At 39.7% G+C, this 24,431-nt stretch overlaps 1 protein-coding gene across 5 annotated transcripts; it reads left to right on the forward strand.

The window, feature by feature from the left end:
- Positions 1-2,424: 2,424 nt before the first annotated feature.
- Positions 2,425-12,418, forward strand: LOC148848314 (putative mitochondrial import inner membrane translocase subunit TIM21). 5 transcript variants are annotated; one of them, XM_088950283.1, is made up of 9 exons: positions 2,425-2,542; positions 2,803-3,056; positions 6,311-6,370; positions 6,476-6,491; positions 8,103-8,269; positions 8,592-8,773; positions 8,870-8,918; positions 11,826-11,945; positions 12,067-12,418. In XM_088950283.1, the coding sequence occupies exons 1-9, from the start codon at positions 2,440-2,442 to the stop codon at positions 12,223-12,225; spliced, it is 1,110 nt and encodes a 369-aa protein (XP_088806409.1). In that variant the 5' UTR covers positions 2,425-2,439; the 3' UTR covers positions 12,226-12,418. The 5 variants fall into 5 exon arrangements, with proteins under 5 accessions (XP_088806409.1, XP_088806414.1, XP_088806410.1 ...); XM_088950288.1 differs by lacking the exon at positions 2,425-2,542 and adding an exon at positions 2,569-2,712; XM_088950285.1 differs by lacking the exon at positions 2,425-2,542 and adding an exon at positions 2,602-2,712 and having other exon boundaries at positions 6,476-6,494.
- The last annotated feature ends 12,013 nt before the right edge of the window (positions 12,419-24,431 follow it).

Here is a 24,431-nt window from a genome sequence, read left to right on the forward strand (position 1 = left end):
GAAAGGTCTCCTGTATGCTGATGATGACAGGCACCTGTGTACCATGATGATAGGCAACCGCTTGGGCCGAAACACACCCGTGTGCTAGGGGCAACGGGATAGCTCAATCAGCTTGGGCAAGGGTCATGCTTGAGCCAGGCCCACATGCCAAGCCTCCCTTGAGTGTCGGCAGCGTAGTGCCAGTCCAACATTGTCCCCTTGAGCATGTGTGTGCCCATGAGGAACCCTGGTAGCCATGCCAGCCATTAACCAGGGCCGCCTCGCAAGGGATGAAGGTCTAGGAGTGCTAAGGTTAGGCACCCAAGGAGGTCGACCACCCCTCCTCAAAGAGTACGTTAAGCTTTTGGTGGTTTGCTTGAAGATAACATCAATTCTCCCAAAAATCTTACAGGCAAAAATGACGGTGATGTCACTAACGTAAGCCTGCCAAGTGTAGGCAAGGCTAAGCCTGTGTCAGACTGTAACAGGCTCCCCCACTCAATCCATTGTCGTCCTCGACAATGGTCTTCACGTGAATGGGCGTCTGTGTCCCATGCCATCCACTTCCTTGCCAGTTCCAGGGCTCGTCTGGCTAGCTCGTGTCTTGCCTATGTTGGTGTCCATTTATGGGGATAGAACCATTTCACCATGCCGGCCAGCCTGGACTTCACCCCTCCAGTGTTGAGGTTACTCAAACCGTGCAATGGCTATGCCGTTGAATTGTGAAAGAAGGGCCCTCGAAGAAATGTGTGTGGTGCTTCGCGGAGGTTCGCCCCATGTATCATCTTACCTCAAGGCTCAACCGTCTTCTTGGTATCTTTTCAGTGGTGCTACCGAACACGCTGATAGGTCTACTCCTCATGTTGGCGATGACCTGGGTACCCTTTCACCATGCTGGCCTGCAGACTTCACCTCGCCGATTCGGGTTACTCAAACTTAGCCATGGCTTATGCTCTCTTGGCCCTCGATACTATGCTTCGCCTCACCGACTTGGGTTGCCTCTTCACTCCGAGGGGGCCCCACTGCTGCTGCCTCAAGGAGACCTGACCGCTTTGAACGCGAGTGGTGGAAACTTTTACTCATGATGTTGCCGAACATGCACTCGCCTTCTGATGAGCTTCTGCTGCTGCAAGTGTTATGCCTGTGAACTGAGCATGTCCTCCGAATACCTTGCTGATGCAGGGCCGCCATGCTCCAACGGCCAGTGTACCCACATTCCTAACAAGGCTCACGTGTCTGCCCCCGCATGAGGACAACAACTAATGCGTATGCCCCCGCAAGGGAAACTGTTTTAGGGTCATTGGAATGGGGACACAAATAATGAATGGCCTCTTGCCAGGCCTGATTTGAAATTTGCTCGATCCTGGGTGGAAGTGCCTAGGGACCGCACCCCACAATGTGCTGCTTGTCGTGATGACTGCTTCTACTGGCTTTGGGCTAATTTGCTTGACACCAACTGCGGCTGCAATTGGCTAGCTTGCTCTGATACCAACTGTCACGGGGGTAGTTCTATAGCGGAAGAAACCTGTGCGGCGTCCAGGCGAAGGTAGGCCAGGACAAGCCTTTCTGTGCATAGAGGCTAGGAGTTGCCCGATGGGATGGATCCACCAAAGTCAGTAGCACTAGATCATGACCTCAAGTCTAATGGCTGGGGCACTTGGCTGGCTTAGACCGGTCCATGGGAGGCGCTGCTTATGTGCTAACGGGGGACAACCATAATGCAAGGCGACTATGTGCCGAAGATGTGACTTGACACCGATGTGAAGGGTCTCCTATATGCCGATGATGACAGACACCTGTGTACCATGATGATAGGCAATCGCTTGGGCCGGAACACACCCGTGCACTAAGGGCAACGGGATAGTTCAATCAGCTTGGGCAAGGGGCTAGCAAGGTGAAAGGTCATGCTTGAGCCAGGCCCGCATGCCAAGCCTCCCTTGAGTGTCGGCAGTGCAGTGCCGGTCCAACACTATCCCCATGAGCATGTGTGCGCCCATGAGGAACCCTAGTAGCCATGCTAGCTATTAACCAGGGCCGCCCCATAAGGGATAAAGGTCTAGGAGTGCCAAGGTTAGGCACCCAAGGAGGTCGACCACCCCTCCTCAAGGAGTACATTAAGCTTTTGGTGGTCTGCCTGAAGATAATATCAATTCTCCCAAAAATCTTACAGGAGAAAATGATGGTGATGTCCCTAACGTAAGCCTATCAAGCATAAGCAAACTAAGCCTCTGTCAGACCGTAACACACTTGCATCCCCTAACATTCCATAAAAGGGCAAGAAGGTGTTGTTTGCATATATTTATAATATCGAAAAGATAAGGTATCTTGTTGAGATTTTTCTTCTAATAAAACACATTCCAACCCTATCACACATTTTATTATAAGATTGGGACCCGTCATGTATGAGATATAGGATGTAATATTATATTGGTGAAAGGTTGGAACGTGTTTTCTTGGCAGATGATCCGGAGTCACCGTTACCGATATCATGCCTTTCTGCTGTTTTCATACTTAGGGGAGGGGAGGTTTAAGTATTTGTCAGAAAAATATAGGAGAGTTTTAAGTAATTCCTTGAAAACTTAAGTATCTGATTCAAAATCGCACGGTGGGGTTTTTGGTTTTGTTTTGTTGAAGCTCTTTTGCCGTCTTGGTATTAGAAACTTTTTTCGTAAAATTCATATATAGTGAGAAACAATTTCAATGAGTGTTATTGTTTGATTTTATCCTCTTTGGGTATTCACTTAACGTCATTCCAGCTTTTGGTTTTTTGGTTTTTCTGGAATTTATTCGATTGAACTTCTTTTGTTAATTGTTTGGGCTTAGACTGCCAGGAAGTTAGAGCTTTGACAGTTCAACTTATGTTGGTGAAGATGCATCATATCAAGTACAAAGTGGTCGAATCCGGGGTTTTGTTTAAGAATAGATGGTCGGCTATCCTGAAATCCCACAAGGGTTCATATTCTCCAGTGGAGTCTCTGCCGGAAAGGTTATCTCCTGATGTGGGCACAGCCGGCATCTCATCCGCAGCTACGGGAAGGAAAGAGTTCAACACCGGAATCGCTGAAACCTTGAAAAGGGTATGGGTTCTGATTGATTATTGGTGTGACCATTGATTTGGCATTTACATTGCTTAGAATCTGTATGGCATGTTTTTGTCTTCTATTAGTTTTGCTTATCTGCAGAGAAGGGAAAAAAAATACTATCTTGGTCTAGAGTTGACGCTGGAGTAAACTACTTTTTAGATTTGTGCTTATCATTTTCCTTGTCTTTATTCTGATCTGGAATAGCCATGTTGACTGTAGAGTATAGATGAAACTAATAACATTCATTTTCTGCCGGAAGAGTAGGGCTTCAATGTTAGGACAAAGTCTGTTCCTAGCGAAGGGTAAACTGTATTATAGGGAAGAAAGATGTACGGGAAGTTCCTTTTAAATTCTGAGGAAACTCTGAGCACATAGCCTCAAAATTATAGGGATGCCATAGAGCCACTTCAATTCAGGTAATCTGTGACGTACTATTTCCCTCCGGTAATATGGAATACAAACACCAGTAAGGCATAACTCTTTTGTGCTGGTTGAAACCTTTAAAAAGATAACAGTAAGCTTAAAATGACATGATAGATTTATCAGGGTAGTCCAAAGGAAATATCGAGAGGTATAACCTTAAATAGACAAGATACTTATAACAAAACCCTTAAACAGACTAGATGTGTGGAATGGTGTGACAAAATTCATATAACTGATTCGGTGATCCCCATAATTTCCAATAAGGTTCAGTTGACGATAAAGCTATTTCCATTTCTCTAAATTTGAGGTACAAACTACTTTCACAATTGAAAATAAAAAAAATAGACACTCTATTTCTTCAAATGAATGTTTTTTTTTACTGGTTCAAATGAAGTAGATTCTCTGCAAAGAAATAACCAACTGGGTCTTCATATTGAGCAGTAAAGGGACAGCTATCTCTTTATCATGGGGATTATGGTGAATAACCAACTGGGAGGACAGATTGCATGTCTTTGTATAGTGATATATGGGGTTCCTTTTCAGGGAAAATTTTACTCCCAACAAAAGGAAGTAGCTAGAATCATCTAGGAAATTCTCTCCTAATTGGGAGTTCAAAGACCTAGACCTGGACTCTTATAATATGCTTTTGGTTATGGGTCTTCTCATGACAACATTTGGTTATGGCACACATGCAGTCCCATATTGGACCTGCCAGATAATTGGTATTAAGAGTATTTGGAAATTGGCAAAATCCTAATGGAGAATGTAAAATCCATGGTTTATTGCACAGTTACAGTTAAAGTCTGAAAGGTAAAAGGGTGGATATTTTCTTTGTTCCTATGAATTTCACAATTCATATATTTATATGTTTATTGGGTAATCACCAACTGGGTCTACATAAGGAGTCTTAAATTTATAGATTTGAACTGGAGCAGATTTTGATTAAGTCTGTTGTTTGTAGGCTTAGAGCCATTTAACTGGGGGCAGATGTCAGCTGTGGCAGGTAATTGGTTATCCATTGTGACTCTCTTTCTAGTCTCTTCCAAGTTGGGCTTGCAGGAGTTGGCTTTAAAAATGCCCATAGGCCTGTGCATATGTACTTTGAACTTTGAAGCCTGTGGCTTTGGTTGCATTTATATATCTTATGCTATTGTGTTATAATTTGGCATAACTTTTAGTTTTGTTGAATGTAGAGGGCCTCATAACTTATTCTTATTCGATTAAAATATCTACCTGAATCAGTTTTCTTTTGAATCATTTATTAGATCCATTATCACCTATATATAGGATGAAGTGAAAGGGAATCACCAAAATATGAAGACTTAAGATAGTAAATATATTAAACTTAAGAATTCGATATACTATTTAACCAGAGGAGAATGTTAATGTCAAAATTCAAGAATGATATTTAGTTAAATTGCCATAAAATGGGATGAACAAAACTGTCCTCAAGAAATAAGGAATAAATTAATTACCTTTACCTTTGGTATAAGGATTTAAACAGTAAGCAATGCACACAAAACTATTTGATTTTGCTTCTTTTGACTGGGGGGATAATGTGCTAAAGATTGGAGGATGATGGTGCGCGATCTAGATACTCCTAGCTGGAAGATGATCCGATCTCCAATTGCACAGCGAGCTGGACCAATCTGCAGAATAGTAGATTAGAGAACCCGGGGTAGCTAACCCGGCGAGGTCGCTCCGATGCTTAAGTTAGTACGTATACTATGAATGCGAGCTGAATCTTGAGTGCTTGAATGCTAGTGAGTAAAATAATCACGCGTACCTTTGCCTTGAGGTTTCATGTCCTTATATACTAGAGTAGTTGTGGGCCTTACGAAAGAGCTCCGGGATCTCCGGGTTATGCAGATAAGGTTTGTTCCATTTTTGAAGGAGAGCAATATGTTGATAAGGTTTATCGTTTACCTCCGATTTAGGCGGAGCTAGGATGAGTCTCATCATGATCCCGAGGAATTCGGGGTCCGTTGGAAAGGCCTTTGGAGTCGATTATGTGGCGTTTTGGCTCTTTAGCCCCAAACTGGCACTTCGATTCTTTAGTCCCAAACTGTATTGGGTGTCGAGGTGTCTCTATGCCAAGGTGGTTGGATGCTCAAGCTCCTAATGTTGCGAAATGGGTTCGTTTGGCTGAATTGTCACCTCTTGAGCAGATTGTGTCTACGTGTTCCCTTCTTACTAGGTCGTGCTAAATCATCATTCATCAGAGGATAAAGTTTTTCTTTAATATCTTTGATTTTTAATGATAAAGCTATCATAGAAAAGCCAATGTTCCAAACCTAAGCCATACAAGTTATTTATGCTTGACTTTTTATAAGTGGTATTTCTGATTTGGCCTGTAATTGTAGAATACCATACAAGTTATTCAATACCTTGCATGGCTTAGGTTTGGATCATTGGCTTTATTTATGATAGCTTTCTAACTTAGTTTCTTCTACTGTCATTAAATCTTTAGTTGGAAGTTATTATGTAACCAAATTTGTCCTTGACACCCCAAGATATCTTTATATGTGTGATACTTAAGTTCTTCTATCCTGACGCTTAACCATGGGTTTTGGTTGTGTGGGAATTTTTTGGGGTGGCTAGATCTTCATTTGACTTGAGCTTTTGGGTATTCTTGAATTGGCTTCTGGTATTGTAACTTGAATTTGCAATATTAGAGGCTTTCTCTCCTTTGTAGGTTTTTGTTGGAACGATAGTGCTGGCTTACTATACCCTTGAATATTGGGAATATTTCATGTATATTGTCAGAAGCTGGTATTCAATGATACTACATTTTGTGGGTGGACTAATTGTATGATGTATTGCAGCTTATATTGGGGTCAGGTCAGGTGAATAAAGCTACTGCTGATACATGCATGATGAATAAGGTAAATAAAATAGTTATTGTTTGCTTTCTCTACCCAGCCAAAATTCCAGGATTCTTTCTCCTGACTTAAATGAAAACTGATCCTTTCTGTTTTGGTATTATGCAGGATGCAGTGAGGGCAGGTGGTCAGTTGTATTACTTCTGAATTATGGTTTTCCTTTATAGACAGTTTGATAATGGTTGAAGTGGCTGAACTGAATGATTTATTCTTTGCTTTTCTTGTGAATAAAATAATTGAATATAAAATATTCAAGGGTATAGTAATCAACCCAACTTCAGCTTCAGCCATTAAGGAGCTCACAACCTCCTTAATAACTTATTCACTAAAAGACAAAGCAACAAGTCATTCAGTTTACAATTGTAGCTATTATTGAATAGCCCCTTATGTCAATTATTGTAATATTTTGGTTTCTTTGCCAAATCCAATAGTGCAAAATTAGCCTTTAGAGTTGACAAAATTTTGTGGTATTCAATGTCATATAATGTTGTGTTTTTAATGTGGTATTTTCATTAACAAAGAATGTGTGAGGATGTGCCCAACATTTAATGGGTGCAAGTGCCCATATAGGAAGAGGCCATTGTTTTGTGCAATGGTGAAATCTTGGGCTGAATGGCTGACTAGTATGAATCTGAGAGTGGTCACTCTGTTAAAAATGCCACAGGCTAGGTCTGTATCCACTCCTTCCAAGACTCTGGATAGCCAGGATCAACATAGGGCAATGACCCTTGGGTTCTCATCTAGTAAATCATTTAGGTTAAGAGTTGGACTGGATGCTCATCTTGAAATCCATTTAGGTTAAGAGTCGGGCTGATTGGATAGTCCTAATCATCCAATTTTCAATATACTCCATTCTTTTGGACCATTCTTTGATTGTTAGGGCCTTCAATTAGGTGAAATTTTGATTTGAAGGATATATGTAATTGTTTATACTTTGCATAGCCCTTGGAGTGCTAGATATACCTGAGGAGTAAAAAATAGATGAAATTGATTTTGTGCTTCCCTGATGAATATTGAAATCTGGTAGTTTGACAGGTTTATGGTGTCAAACTCAGAAATTGAAGCCTGAGGTTACTGTTGAAGTGGCAGGAACACCCTTATGCCATGCATATGTTCCACATGGGACATCATTGTTTGTGGGTTTTAGTCCAGGGATCCTTGGAAAAATTGTATTTCTATCAACAACCTCACTGCTCTGGTGGTCCAAGAACCATTTCAAATGGTGCCTTACAGTTCTGTTTTTTTGGATACTAAATGTTTTTTTTTAAACAGCACTCGATTCAAAGTCTGCAGCCAATACTTTTGCTTCTCATTTAAAAGGGTGCTTTTAAACTGTAAGGCACCCTTTGAAATCAAGTGATATCCTGAAGTCAATACTTTTGCTTCTCATTCAAAATTTCTCATCTTTTCTTCTTTTCTCTTTTCCTTCCCATAGTCCCTCCCTTTTTTCTCTAAAGTTTATTGTTTTCTTTACCTAAAGGCTGCAATTCATTCATATTCAATACAATACCCTTTTTTTTAAAGAGAAAACCTCACTGCTTCAGTTGATGCACACAAGATCTGAGTTACATTGTTCTGATGATTGGAAAATTCAAATGTCTTTTTTTCATTACTTAGCTTGTGGGTGTACACAGCTTCCATTGGTATTTTGAGCTTAATCTCTGTTTTCTGTTGGAGAAAATTGTTCTGAAAGAGTACCATGTTAGATTTATTGAGTGACAACAATGTCTGGCAGGATCGCGAGTTTTATTCGGTGGGTGGCAAACCAGAGATCGTATAATAAATTCGTTTACCCCATATCAGCTTACCAAATACTATGGCAAGCTACATGCACTTCCATGCTATGCTAGATCTCTTGCATCCAGAACAGATTCACAGTCACCAGGACAAACTTCACAGGAGGTTTAAGTTTAACCAATGCTAATATTAACTCTCTATATATCAACCACATGTTCCAGCTTTTGTATTTTATTTCTGTATGCTGCATGATATGTTTTGCTCACTTTTTATTTATAATTTTCACATGCTATGGTTTCAAATGTACCTCATTATTTGAATTGTCTCATCATTGTCCTGAATTTGAAGATTTATCCCAAGGATCAGGACAATCTAATGCTCCAACAATCTGATGAAATTTGTTTTTCCCGTCTTATTTCATGTTACATTCAACAACAAATTTGGTACCTCAATTAAAATGCCTTTTCCTATTGTATCCTTTCTGCAGCATACAAGAAAAGACATATCTACAGTTGAGGATCCCTTTGACGCCCCCACATACAACATTCCAGAAAAGCCTGTGACTTTTGCAGAAGGAGCTTCATACAGTGTTATCATACTTGCAGGCCTTGGTATTGCAGCTCTTGCAGGATATGCAGTTTTTAAGGAGCTTATTTTTGAGCCCAAAGAGTAATACAAGCTCCCTTCGCAAATATATTGTCTTGTTAAAAGCTGAATTTAGGTAATTAAGTTTGTTTTTTACTTAAACCCCATGATCTATTGTAGGTACAAGATTTTTGGAAAGGCTCTGGAAAGGGTTCAGAATGATAGTCAGGTTTGTCCAAAAGGCATGTTTTTCTTGTTGGGGTGCTGATTTTTTTTTTTTCATTCAAGTTTTAGTTTCTGGGTGATGCCAGGGAAAAGAAATCCTGGACCCTTGGTCTTCTAAGGAAACCTAAACTATGTACTGTTAGGATGCATCTACTTAGGGGTGCAAGTCAGGCGGGTTGGGTTGGGTTTATGATCAACCCAGGCCCAACCCTAAGATTTAGGCCTAAGGTCCGAGCCTGGACACTGAACCTGAGGTCAAGCCCGATCTTCCCAACTTGAGCCCAGCCTGTTCTACAATTATGCATGTATGTATGCATTTATGCAAATATGTATACATATATGCATGTATATGTGTAAATATGTATACAAATATGTATATATACATGTAAATACATATCTATATATGTATATATGAATGTGTATAGTCGGGCCGGGTTAGGGCTACTAAGGGCTAGGCCAAGGCCCAGCCCGAATTCTTGGGCCAGCCCAGCCCATGTAAAATTTTGGGCTGGGTTGGTTCATGCTTGGGTTGGGCCTGCCCCAGTTGCACCCCTACATCTACTAATATATGGTTGACCATTCTCATGTAAAAGGAATGGCAAGACCTCATTTATCATATTGCATGTTGCCTTGCCCTAATGCAAGCTTTCCCATTTCCCAGTTTGCATCAAAAAACATGTTTGCTCTGTTGTAGGCTATATTTTCGGTTCACCCATAGGGAATGTTAGATCCTTCAGGTCTTACATAATGTAAGTCTCTAAATAGCACAGATTGACCTGTGGCATGCATAGTGAGATTTCTAGCAGCCACAGCATGGACCCTATATAGGATCAATCATCAATGTTTTAAAAAGCATGAGATATTTATGCCTTTAGGCTTTCCTTGAGGTTAGGCTTAAGGAAAATACCCTGTGATTTTATGCCAAGAACATGTATTGCATACATTAAATGGGTTGTCTTCTAAGGAACGATGCCAAGAACATGTATTGCATACATTAAATGGGTTGTCTTCTAAGGAACGATGCCAAGAACATGTATTGCATACATTAAATGGGTTGTCTTCTAAGGGACGAGTTAAATATCAGTTCTAAGATCTCTGGGTGTTTTTTTTATTGTGCAGATATTTATGGTTTTCAACTCTCATATAAGGTTTTGATTTACATTAAGAGCTTTCTAATTATGCAGACTGATTTATGAAAAGCTTTTACTACCTTTAGACCTTGCTTTTATGATGGGTAATTCATTTGTGTGTTATTTTGTAAAAGTGTACTCCTTTGTTTCATAGTTCTGCACTTATTCTCAGCATTTAGTTCTTGTTTTTCCTTGAAATAATGAGTCCTCATGAGGCTTATGTTTCACTCTCACGCATTAGAAAGTCATGGTGCTTTGCTTCATGTCCCCGCATTTTAAAATATTGCATGGGATATCTTCTGGAAGAGAGAGAATCTGGATTTGACTGTTAGGTTGCTATCAATCATTCCATTCCTTTCTTCAGGAAAAAAGATCCGTGGTAAATGGTATGAAACGAAAAGGGGACTATTGTCAATATATTGGGCTCAAATTTAATGTATGATTAACTAGGCCACATCTTGTTATCTATGTCTATTCCACTTGTGCTGCTATGGAATTCCACATTATATGATCAATACTAGGGTCCATTACTTTGTGCAATAGTAAAATCTCAGGATGACAAGCGTGTCTGTGATAGCATGGGTTTGGTTTGAGAGAAGCCACTTTATAAAAAAGGCGAAAGGCTTGCCTGTATCCAGGTTTCTGCCTCCGAAGACCATGTTGCTTCATACAAGCTATTTGGTGACATTTTCTGAAGCTGTTCCGGATGCAATGGATTGTACAACCTAACTTACCTACCTTATTTTCATGGCTCATTTGGGAGGGCTTCAGCATTGATTAAGTTACATAAGCGTGTTTTTGGATTTTCGGGTTTTTCACTAAACATGACTTCACGGGTTTTCATGTGGGGCCTACCTTGCAACACCAGATGCTACCATGAAATCCCTCTAAAATGGGCACTCATGCTGGAGATGTGATGCTTTTTCCATCTATGGTAAACTTCTTTGGAAGTCGGTAACTGGCTGCCATTTGCTGGTCGGTTTGGAAAGAAAAAGAAACAGCTAGATATTTGAAGGAAGTCTGCACCTGTGGAGGAGGTGAAAAGAAAGGCTGAATGCAACATTATGGTACATTGGTATGGGCGTGGGTTTTAAAGCAGTACCACGGAACCAAGTCAATCTATAGGGACCATTAGACTAGCTTATTATTTCTACTTGTATTTTTGTGATATCTTTTTTGGTGTACAGATTCAGACGGTGTTTGGAATCGTGGGCATTTATTAAATAAGTGTTGCCACATAGGCAGCACTTCAGCATTTCCCTCATTATGTGAATCCATACGCATAGAGACTTGCAAAAGCAAGTATTGATTTATGTGGGTGCACCTACCGTTGGGAGAAATTTATTTTAGCGCTTCTTCCAATGGATAGGCATTTATTCACTGTTTTGTTGATGTAGTGTTTAAGTGTCAATAAACTGATTCATTATTGCTCTTTTTGGTTTTGCAAATAAATCAAGTATAAACGTTTAATGAATAAATGCCCACGGTTCCAAATACATACTAAGAGGAAAGAGAGTAAATATGAACAGAAAATACACTATCCTCTACCATATATGTTTTTACGAGGGAATCCCTCCCTCATAGTAATACTAATTTACCATTTATCAATAAAAAAGAAAAAAAATGACCATGGGTATAGGATCATCATTGGTAATGGCCCTTTTATCATCAATTATAACTGCAACTTGTAAATATTCATATGGCCTATATGTTGGATGTTAACTTTTTACCTTCAAATGCATAATTTTTCTTGTTCACATGGTTCCAATATTTCTCTCCAGGTTAGAGTGAGGATTGGATCTCCGGTTACAGGTTATGGTTCAGAAAGCAGAAACCGTGCTGCTCGCCAACGAATTCCTAATAGAATATGGACTGATGAAGATGGTGTAGAGCATGTTGAGGTAACTCTTAACTAAAACTTTCCATAATGGCATCTATTTAGTTTCGTCAAAGTCAAATCTTTTGTAGTAATTTGTGTTTAAGATTTGAGTTTTAGTCAATCTCTAATTAAATGCATGCAAGGTTAACTTCTATATTCGTGGACCCCATGGAGCTGGAAAGGTTTACACTGAGATGTTCAAAGACAAAGTCGATAAGCAGTGGAAGTTCACATATCTTATTGTTGAGATCAAATCCCCTTCACCCGCACAGTTGATGTTGGAATCTTACGTCCCGGCTTGAGATGTTGAGGGAAGAATCTTTTACTTTGATCATTTGAGTTTTTGGTGCCCAAAACTTGCTAGTTTCGAGAGTTTTATTGGTACAGAGGAAGTATGATCTCATTGAGGTTGCAGGCTTTATCTTGCACCTCCTCAACTTGTTACAGGGCTATTCTAATTATTAATAATAATTAAAATAACTTGTTACAGGGCAATCTTTTCTTCATTTTCCCGGTAATTGTGGAATGTATTCATGAGGGAGGAGATATTAGCTTTCCAAGTGATATCCTCCTCTTGGTTAATACTATTGGTATTTGATCAGACTAGTTTTCTTCATGCAAGAGTTACTCTCCTAGGTTTGCTTGCAAAGTCAGGTTTCTGTGCGTGTAGAGTATTTTACTTTTGTTTCCCATCTCTCTCTCTCTCTCTCTCTCGTGTGTTTCTGTTGGGCCCCAACCCAAGGTTCAAAATATCGATATGCCCGATATGCCGATAGGGGTGTATCGGGCGAATTGATACTTTTTTTTTTTTTTCAAAACTGATTCAGGGGGGTCGGTTTAGGGTTCTTCAACCCCCTGAACTGGTCAGATCCCCGATACACCCACTGTAGGGGCATATTGGGGAGGTCCTGGAATGATACGTATTGGCCCGTATTGGCCGATATGTGTCAATACTTTGACCCCACCACCCAAAAAACAAAAAGACAAACTATTGGTCGTTTTTATCCCCTGACTCCAATAATTCGAAGACTTACAATTCGAATTGGTTTCAGTATTTTTTTTAATGGGAATTTGATCTAATTCTCAGTTAATCCCAATCCACCAATCCGGTTAAGGGTGATCTGAAATTGAGTGAATATGGATTGCACCCTTTTTCCGGTCCGGTAGAATACGATTTGGTTCTATTGAAATGTATATGCTTACAATTTATATTCTTGTACTAGCAAAGTTGGGTTGCAACTTTGTGGATGTTGTGTTTTTACCAAATCCATTGATTCAAGTTTCATAAAGTTTGTTTGACGTTATATGTTATTGCACCTGCTGGCCCAAGTTGCTAAATATTTGACCTGCAACCTCAGGATACATGTACACCGAATACTGAATTCCATTAGTCTCAGTTTGGAAGGAGTATAAATATGTAGAGTGCAAAATTTTACATTTTGTCTTATTTTGTATGTATTTGTACTGTACATATTTGTATTTGCACCCTTTCCAAATTGAGCCTTAGTCTGCGTTTGGAAACAATGCAAATGGAGTGTGAATCCCAGTTTAGGGTAAATTTGCACTCTGGTTCACTTTTGCATGTGTTTGGCAACATTACATTTATGCATTGACAAATGATATACCAATGCATATTTATATTGATAATAAGATGTAAAAGTACATCAATAAAAAGAAGTAAATTTGCGTTCAAGTGAGATTTTGATAAAAGAAAAAGTATATGCTTTATTGGAATTCATGTTTGCATCCATTACAGCTAAAAATCTGTTTGGTAAGAAGGTAAATTTGTCAGTGCAAAACTGATCTAATTTTATAATTTATATGAACCATTTTACACTCTACATGTTTGTATTCACACTTATTTGCATCATTTCCAAATGCTGCCTTGAGGAAGAACTGTGATTCTCTCTCTTTCTCCATCTCTGTCTTCCTCCTCTTCTCATCTCTCCCCTGTGGCCTACAACCTGCTTGATTCCTCCCCTGTTAGGTTGTTCAAACTTAAACTAGAATCGCATATTTCAAAATTTTAAATAATAATGGACATTTTTGTCCTTTACGTTTTTTTTTTATCTATTAGAATTAACATTTGAAAAGTCAACAATGTATATAAGTAGGTTTTGAAAATATAGGGTATGTAAAAGTAGTTTTCTCAAGCCTCAGAGGGTATATACAATTAATTATCCCAATTTATTTTCAATGTATTTTGTTATTCTTGATATACAATATCAAACTTATTTTTACATCATTTTACTAATATAGTGTTTTGCTTATTTGAGTCTAATATATTAATGCCAGTCAGCATCTCATTGCAACCTGAATTTGATTCGCTGATGATAAGATTGGATTCATATCCGTACGTTAGTGGATTAAATTTGGATTTACCTTATATTTGATTTGATTTGATTCCTTTGCAGCCCTAATTAAATTGGTCCATCGGCGTTGTTCACATTGTGCACTTTTACATTTTGAAAAACAAATAAGGAGAATTTTTATCTAAAAAATTGCAGTTCACATTTTTTTATGTTTTTTTTTTCAAAAGAAGATGTCTTTACTAAGAATAACAAGGTTCAAAATTTCATTACATATGGGGGTGTATTATATCATATCGGCCCACCTTCATAAGCTGAATATTTGGTATTTAATGTTTTTAATATTTTTAGTGGGTAGGCCTTGCTAAGACCAGCCCCTGTAAGTTTTTGAAAGAAAAAAAAAACTAAAAGAAAGGGAGCAACTGAGTCAAACTTTATACATATGCACGTGATTTGATACTTAGAAACATGACTAAAAGATTGAGGGTACATTGCATGATTTTTTTAGGCCCAAAACAGACAATTTCATGAGATAGAAAAATGGAAAATCTATAATACCGGGAAAATATAGTATCGGAAGCAAGGTTTAAAATATCGATACACCCGATATGTCAATAGGGGCCCAATACTTTTGGTACTTTATTTATTTATTTTTATTTTTTTTCGAAATCGGTTCAGGGGGCAGTTTAAGGCTCCTCCACCCCCTAAACTGTTCAGAACCCCGATACACCCTCTATAGGGGCGTATTGGGGAGCTCCCAAAACGATACATATCGGCTGATACAGGCCGATATGTGTTGATACTTTGAATCTTGACTGGAAGATCTTTGACCAGTCAAAGCACCCCTTGAATTTTGATGAATACCACCTGATTGATACCTCTTTTATGATACAGGTTGATTGGCTGTAAGTTTTTCTGGTATCATGTCTTTCCAATATCATAATTGAACCTTAGAAAAATACTAGCCTTGGAACATGCATGAGTTACAAGGTTACATCTCCATGGAATTATTTATTATTTATTATTTTTTTGAGAGCCAAGGCTAAAAGCATATTTCATTCAACGAAGAAACTTGTACATCTATAAAGAATTGGCAACGGTGCCAAGCAAGAGAGCTTAGTTAGATACAACTTACAAAAAATAAATTACACGATAGTAGTGGATAAACGAGAAGATAAAGAACTTCTGCAATCAACAAACAATGAAGTAAAAATCAGTAATAAAAGGACCAAATTTAGCGCATCTCCATCCACCAAAACTAAGGCTGCATTTGGAAGCGATGTAAATATTTATGTTGGTTTGATTTTGTTGGCGTTTGGAAGGAGTGTAAATCAAGATCAATGTTAAACTCCACTCTGGTTTAGATTTGTCAGCGTTTAGATGGAGTAGAGTTTTATGTCATAAATCGATGCACAACCTCATCAAAAGTAAAGTTTTATATCAACTATCGCTGAAAATACGACATCAATAAATTCAATGTAAAACTCCACACTTTTTGAATTCATACTTTTCGAAGTTAACAATCACTTTTCTATGGTTTGATGTAAAAAATCATTGATGTACTTTTACACTGATGAGGTTTTACATTAATTCCAAACACAGCCTAAGAGACAAATGACAATAGATACTCCCGAAGTCTTGAATGAAAGCACAAAGTGGCGGTGATGGCACAATTTAAGAAAGGCCACAAAGAAGGAAAAACCCCAAAGGGGACACAAAATTTGCAGCAAATCTGTAGCAACCGCCACCAAAAACTACACTCACCAATGAAATTGTAGCCGAAACAGACCATGGCAGCTGAGATGAAAATAGTCACCACCCAACATAGGATCAATGGGAAGGCAGATAGAACAGGGAGAGAGAAGATTGGGTTCAAGATAATACTGAATGCCCTTGATTGATTATCTCAGGTTAAAGAGGATTTATATACAAGGCTGTAAGTTAAGATAGAGATCAAAGGACTCTATCATTTGGGATAGAGTTAGATAGAGTTCTAGATGTACAATACAATAAGAGGATAAACCTTATCATACATGGTTCCTTACGTGCATGACTGAGATAGCCATTGCATGAGTTTGCATGAGTCACGTTACGTGAAACACGGATGTGACTCTAACATACCTCCTCAAGCGATGCCGTACTCGTTAAGGAGGGCTTGTCATGTAAGAATGTGAAGCTCTGAACATGTAGAGGTTTGGTGAAAATGTCAGATGTTTGATCAATGGTGGTGAGAAAGTGGACTTCAAGCAGGCGGCGTTGAACCTTATCCCAAGCAAAATGAAAGTCTAGACATGTTTGCTACGTGAGTGATGAATAGGATTAGAGGCCAGGCATGTAGCATCTATGTTGTCACACCACAAAACTAGAGAGGAGACCGGAGGTAGGCCCATTTCATTAAGGAGCATCTGAAGCCAAGTAAGCTCAGTTGCAAGGATGGTGAGGGACCGATACTCTGCTTCCGTACTCAATCTGGACATGGTGGACTGTTTCTTGGAGGACCAAGAAATGAGGTTGGGCCCATAGTAGATGCAACAGCCTCCCTGAGAACGGTGGTCATCTAAACACCTGGCCCAATCAGAGTCACTATAGCCATGAAGTTGAGTGGATTGGGAGTGAGGAATGTGAAGGCCTAGAGTGTGAGTATGCTTTATATACCAAGAATGTGCTTCACAGCGGCCCAATGATTAATTGTGGGTTTAGACATGTACTATGCAACTTTGTTGACTGAGAAGGCCAAGTCTGGATAGGTTACAGCCAGATACTGTAAAGCACCAACAGTGCTACGGTAGAGAGTAGGGTCATCGAACACTTTCGAGTCCTCAGCAGAGAGTTTAATATTGGCTACCATGGGAGTGGTGCAAGGCTTTGCATATGCCACTTTGGTGTACTAAAGAAGGTCCAGAGCATACCTGGACTGAGATAAAAGAATGCCATTAGATGTGGGCTTGGACTCCAATCCAAGGAAGAAATGAAGAGGCCCAAGGTCCCGTATGGAGAATTCAGAGGAGAGAGCTTAAATGAAAGAGTCAACGCTTACTGGGTTGGACCCAGTGATAATGGTGTCATCGACATAAATGAGTATCAGAGTGATGTCCTGAGGTGTGTGATTGATAAATAGTGATGCATCTGCTTTGGACTTAGTGAAATTGTGAGCAGTTAAGAAATTGTGTAGCCTGGTGAACCAAGCTCGTGGAGCCTGCCGTAAACCATAGAGAGACTGGTGTAACTTGCACATGTAGTTAAGAAAGGAGGGGTGTTGGAAACCAGGTAGTTGGCTCATGTAAACTTCTTCATTCAAGTAGTTGTGGAGGAATGCATTGTTAACATCCAATTGGCGAGTCGACCAAGATCTGGATGTGGCAATAGAGAGGACCAGTCGAATTATTGAAGGCTTAACAACAGGGCTGAAGGTGTCAGTAAAGTCAATACCTTCCTATTGGTGATACCCTTGGCAACTAAATGGGTTTTGTATCGTCGGTGGTGCCATCAACATCAACACGACACTTGATCTTGTAAACCCAACGACAACCCACAATGTTTTTATCAAGGGGTGGTGGTACGAGGGACCAAGTATAGTTCTGGACAAAAGCAGTGAACTCACTGTTCATAGCATGATGACAGTTGTGATCATGGGCAGCTTGTGTGTAGCAAGTGTGATCAATCTCAGTGGTGGTGGAGGTTAATGCGTATCTGGGGTTTGGCTTGAAGACCCCAGATTTGGATATGGTTTGCATGCTGTGAGAAGAGGCTGAAGTGGGGACCAAAGGCGCCAATGTGTCAGCACTAGTAAGATTGGAGCGGGTAGATCTGAGAACAGTGGTGGGCTGTGTAGTGGACTGGGCCATTGGAGAAGGTGGAAGGGCTTACGGAGGTGCGATGGGAGCGAGCAGATCTGCGGGCTGAGTGGTGGGATGATGGGCCGAGTGTGAATGTGCAGCGGATAGATGGGCCTGTGAGGGAGCGGTGATGCCAAGTGTGTCAGTGGGCAGATGGGCCTGTGACTGTGCAGCAATGTTCGAAGTGGAAGAATTGTTGGTAGACTGAAGACAGGGGTTAGTACTGGTGATGGGCCTAATATGGAGGGAGAAGATGCTGATGGAGTATTTGTATGATGAGAGCTCTGAGAAAAAACAACACTATAGGAGAAGGAACTTTCATCGAAGGTTACATCATCTGAAATGTAGAGGTGGCTAGTGGGCTTGTGTAGGTAGCGATACCCCTTATGGCAAGGACTGTAGCCGAGAAAAGTGCTGAATAGGCTATGGTAATCAAACTTCTACTTGTTGTAAGTTGTAAGGGCGCAGGTTGGGATAGAAATTACAACAAAAAACATGAAGGTGGCTATAATTCGGGGGACGTCTAAATAGAAACTCATAGGGAGACTTGTGGCCAAGGTTGGAGGCTGTGAGGCGATTAATTAGAAACACCGAAGTATCAAAAGCCTCATGCCAGAAGTTGTGGTGGAGATGAGCATTATCAAGAAGTGTCAAGCCCGTATCGACAATGTGGCGATGCTTGCATTCAGCAATCCCATTTTGAGCATGTGTATGAGGGCAGCTGAAACGATGTAGAATGCCATGGGTCTACAAATATGATTTGAACTTGCGGTATTCACCTCCTTTTGTCATTGTGTAAAATTTTAATAGGTCGATTCAATTGTTTTTCAATCATAGTATGAAAATGAAGAAAAATATGTAAGACTTTAGACTTTGTGAACAAGGGAAAATCCATGTAAAATTATTAAAAGCATCAATAAATTCAATATAATAGCGATGACCAGTAGTGGTGGGTACTAGAGAAGGCCCCCATAAATAAGAGTAAATAACATCTAGAGGAGAAGACAAACCGGTTGATGAAGGAGGGTGAGGTAGATAGTGAGATTTGTCGCGGGTGCATGAAGTGCAGAAGACTGAACTGGACTTAGTGGTAACTGGCAAGTTGTGCTGTTGGAGAATGTGCTAGATAACGCGGTGCTGAGGATGACCAAGATGCTTGTGCCAGCCATCAACTGTATTACGAACTCCCAAAAGAGCCACAAGTTCCTTATTGGAGTTGCTAGATGGAGAGACAGAGAGCTGATAAAGACCATCCTTAGTCGGTCCAAAAAGAAGAGGAGTCCCCCAGTATTTGTCCTTCACAATGAAACTAGAATCACCAAATTCAAAAATGACGCCATTATCACAACAAAATTGGCGAATTGACAACAAATTCTTAGTGATAGCAGGCACATGTAGAATATAATTTAAATGCAAAGTACGAGAGGGAGTATGAAGAGAGGTGTGACCGATATGCTTAATATCCAAACCTGCCCCATTACCCATAGCAATCTCGTCAGTGCTGGTGTAGTCAGAACAGAAAGAGAGGTTGCCCAGATTTGTTGTTAGGTGATTTGTGGCACTAGTGTTTGGATACCAATCACTACCTGAGGAGTCGGTGGTGTTAGCCGCAACAAGGGCCTTAGATTGATTGGTATTGCCGGTAGCTTGAAAACTAAGATCAAATCGATGGAAACAAGAGAGGTCAGAATGGCCGACCTTGCCACAGACTTGGCAAGTAACTTTTGGTTGTGACTGGGTGTTGCCATAGTTATGACCCTTACCTCAGCCGTGTGAAGGTGGAGTGCCGCCACGCCCACCACGAGAGGAGTTTGGTGGACAAGTTCCTGGTTTGTGCACTGCTGAGTTGGCGGAGAGAGGTGACCAGAGGGTTGTAAAATGGGCCCAAGCCTCTTGTGGTGTGGATAATGATGTTGTCGGAGCAACGACCATGTCTAGTTGCTTCAAGAGCATCGATGAGGCTTTTGATCCGCTGGAGATACTCAGTCATGGTCTTCGATCCTTTATGGAGGTGGTGAAGGTCATTCATCAGCTGCATGATTCGAGCTCGGGAGGGAGAGAAATACACTCGAGTTAGAGTTGTCCAGGCTTCATGGGTGGTGCGGTAACCAATGACCTGAGCCAATGAATTTTCAGTTAAGAGTTGCAAGAACCCAACTGAGCAGCATCTTGTCCTGGACTTGCCAGGAAGTGAACTCCAGGTTCATGGTTTTGATGCCAGAGATGGAATCATCAAGGTACTATGGTGGACAAGTGTTGGAGCCATCAAGATAGCCGAACAGTCCAAGCCCTTCGAGCATGGGTTGGTACTGAGCTTTCCATAGGAGATAGTTATGTTTGTCGAGTTTGACAGAGATGAGGTTGGCGAGGTTACCAAAGGGTGAGGGGAAATGACAGGAAATAGAGGATGAGTTGCTGGCCATTGCTCTAATACCAAGATAGAACAAGGAGAGAGAAGATTGGGTTCAAGATAATACTGAATGCCTTTGATTGATTATCTCAGATTAAAGATGATTTATATACAAGGCTGATAGTTAGGATAGAGATCAAAGGACTATCGTTTGGGATAGAGTTGGATAGAGTTCTAGATGTACAATACAATCAAAGGATAAACCTTACCATACATGGTTCCTAACGTGCATGACTGAGATAGCCATTGCATGATTTTGCATGAGTCATGTTACGTGAAACACGGATGTGACTCTAACAAAGGCAACCCCCCTGCACCAAAATCCTTGCACAAAAGAGACCACAAACAAAGAAACAAAAAGGAGAATAACAATTGACGGGAGCGACAAGGAAGGGATGGACAAATGGACAATGGGGGGGGGGGGGGGAAACAACAGAGCGGATTAACTGGGAGGGAGAAAGAGGAGTACATAGGAGAAAAAGAAAGGGAAGGAAAAGGAAAAAGGAGGGGAGAAGAAAGAAGAAGAGAAGGAAAAAGGGGGAGGGGGACTCCCCAAAGGGAGCTGCTCGAGATGAAAGGTCGTCAATTGAAGTTGGACAAAGAGAAGAAAGAACTCAAGAAAACCTCTAGAGGAAGATTCTCTTTAAACAGAGAGAAGAAAAAACTTGAGAAAACCTCGAGAGGAAGGCTAGCACCCCACAAGAGCACAACTGAATTGAGTTGAAATTAATACAGAGATTTTGGAAGGAACTGAATTACTACAAAATTAAAACTAGTTAACTCCTGCAATCTGTAATAGGAGTGAGCAAATGGGTTGGTTCTACCTAGAACTGATCTCCTACTGGTCTTGGTAGGACCAATTCCAATAGGTTCTCGAGTAGGGTCAGGTTCCAAATTCTTGGAACCCACTTAGGCCATTTCTATGGTATGGGGGGTTTCCCCCTACTCAAGCCAACCCAGAGAACAAGCCTTGATTGGCCTTGTTGAACCAAAATCACCCGACCTTGAAATTGAACCTGATTAATCTTAATAGAGCTGGCCTTGGTGGAACTGAAATTAACTACCAGACTTAGAACTAAACCTGCCTTAAAATAAATTCCAAAATAGTTCAAAGATGTCATAAGGAATTGAACCCAATCAATCAAGATTATAATGATCACAATCTCACATAGCCACTAAGCCACTTGAGTGAATTGATAATTTTTCTTTAATTTAATATTTGAATGTGTATAATAAGTAATGCAAACCAATGAAGGGAAAATTACTCAATTAAGCAATACATATAATGTTATTAAACTTTCTCTAAAAAAACAATGTTATTAAATTAGTTTCCATTCAATTATTGTATCACTCAAGGGGCTTAACATTATGTGGCCCATTTAAACCCAAAGGCTATGTTTGGTTGCAGTATAATTTTATTTGCACTAGTATAAATGCATGGGAGTGCAAATGAAAAAAAAATGCAAAATCTCATTTAATTTTGTTTTGGGTTTTACTTTATTCTGCTTCATGTCATAATTTACTACATTTGTAATGCAATCAAACAAAATAAGATAAAATTTGAAACAAGAATAGGTCAGAATTTACACTGAAATCATTTACACTGCCACAATTTTGGATCAGTGCAAATTCATTTGTATTGCAACCAAACACAGCCAAAAGTGTTGGATTTAGGATTCGATTGACAATATCAACCATTAAAAAGTTATTTATTTATTGAAAATTTGCAGAAACAAAAAGTCAGTTTATTCAAAATGAAAACTAAGTGCCCCTTTGGGAGGGTTTTTCCCATATTGGCTTCTAAAATTGCAAGGTAGGCCCCCGCATAGAAGGGAGTGAAGCTATGCTTGGTGAAAAAAGAAATACTTACATTGAGTTAGAAATTGACTTTCTGGTGAAGCTATGTTTGAAGAAGTGAAACTATGTTCGAATTCTTCGAATCAGCTCAGTCAATGCAGCTAAATCAACGCTGAAGCCCTCCCAACAGGCCCTAAGTTGGTTAAGATGTTTTGGAACTTGCTTTTATGGTTTTGACCTTATAAAAGGGTAAATTGATAAAATCTCCTCTAAAGTTTCTAGTTATGGCTGAAACCTCCCCTGAAGTTTGACAATTGCAATCACCTCTCCTGAACTTTGTGAGATAGTTATAAGTAGACTCCCTTTTGTTAAAATCCTCTAAAAGGCATAAAAATGTCCAAAATACCCATATGGTTACTTTTACCCAAAATGTTTATTTTCAAATTTTCTCTTCTATGAATAGCTAGCCCAAACCCTTCCAGCCTCTTTTTTGAAATTGATTTGTTTTTCAAATTTGCCTTTCGTATCAATCTTTCGAAGGTAAATTACAACTTTAAATTCTCTTTTTTTTTATTATTATTGTTTTTTTTGTAGAAACCTGCCTCAATAGTAATCTTTGGGTATTTTAGACATTTTTACTTCTCTTGTTAACGAGTTCTAACAATGGGGGCCTATTTGCAACTGTCATAAAATTCAGTGGAAGTGATTGCAATTATCTAACTTAAGGAGAGGTTTTAATAACAGTCAAAAACTTTAGGAAAGATTTTAGCAATTTACCCAATAAAAAACTCGTGATTTTTGAATCCAGTGTTTTTTACCATAGATTTTTCCTTGTGATATTGTTAAACTCTTTTATGGAATGATTTGCACACATTAGATCAATTTTTTTATAAAAGGGGCGCACACCTAATTTTTCTCCAAATAATGTGCTAAATGTCAAAATCATCCATTTTGTCTTAGCCTTTGTCTTACATGATATTCAACAAATTAACGGTACCGGCTGATTTCCCCCTTTGTCTTCTTCTTGATAAAATGGCCCACAGGCCTACCGTTAAACTTTCTCCTGCCAAACTTATTTATACATAAGAGCTTGTTGTACCAGTGTTCTAACTCATTGATCAATCCGATCTGGTGGTCAGGTCACAGGTTATACATTAAATATGTGTGCAAATAGAGAAATGATGTAGAAGGCTGATAAAATCAAGGTAATGGCAAGGTGCTGCTCATCTAACAAATACATGATGGTACAGTGTCTAAAGCGAAAAAACCAAGTCGTGGTGGTCATTGGGGACGATAGAAATGATCTGCGAGCAGTCAAAGAAGCTGATATTTGGGATACTCAAATGGAAATGGAAACATCAGACATCATCATTGCAGAAGGTAACTTCGATTCTGTAATAACTGTTTTGAACTGGGGAAGGTGCATTTACAACAACATTCAAAAGTTCATCCATTCCAGCTCATAGTGAATGTTGCTAACCTTGTGGTCAACTTCATTGTAGCTGTTTCTTCTAGTAGAGTCCCTTTAACGGCAATCCAGTTACTGTGGGTGAACCTGATCGTGGATGTATTCAGAGCCTTGGCACTAGCTGCAGAGCAGCCTACCGAGGAGTATAACTGTTGGCATTGCTTGAGGTGGGCGGAGATGGCGGAGGTAGGCAGAGGTGTTGCTGGGGTTGTCAGAAGGGACAACGGGCGGCGGCGCAGATGAATGGATTGGAAGAAGAAGATGATGAACAGTGTTTTTACCTTTAATTGATATTATTTTTAAAAAATTAATCTATTTTTAAAAATTTATTAAAAATATTACGTTTATTGATATTAGGGCCCAAAAGTTGCCCTTATTCGACCATAATCCTTTTTTTTTTTGGATAATTTTTTAATATCTATATGACCCAAGCAGGTCAAATAGTTTTAATATCTATATTTAATTTTGCATAACTTTTTCAACCCATCGTGGACCTGTCCAACTGAATTGTTCAAACCATCATCCAGTTATGATTTCAAGCCCAATTCTATTAAAACTAGGGAATTGGTAAAAGAAACTATTGACCTGGTCAAAAAGCTTATAGTCTAGGTGGTTGGACCAAGGTTCAAAGTATCGACACGTATGGCCTGTATCGGCCGATACGTATCGTTCCAGGACCCCTTCGATA

This window comes from Nelumbo lutea, chromosome 6 (genome assembly GCF_056320005.1).
Source record: "Nelumbo lutea isolate HS-2025 chromosome 6, American lotus-T2T, whole genome shotgun sequence".
NCBI lineage: Eukaryota > Viridiplantae > Streptophyta > Magnoliopsida > Proteales > Nelumbonaceae > Nelumbo > Nelumbo lutea.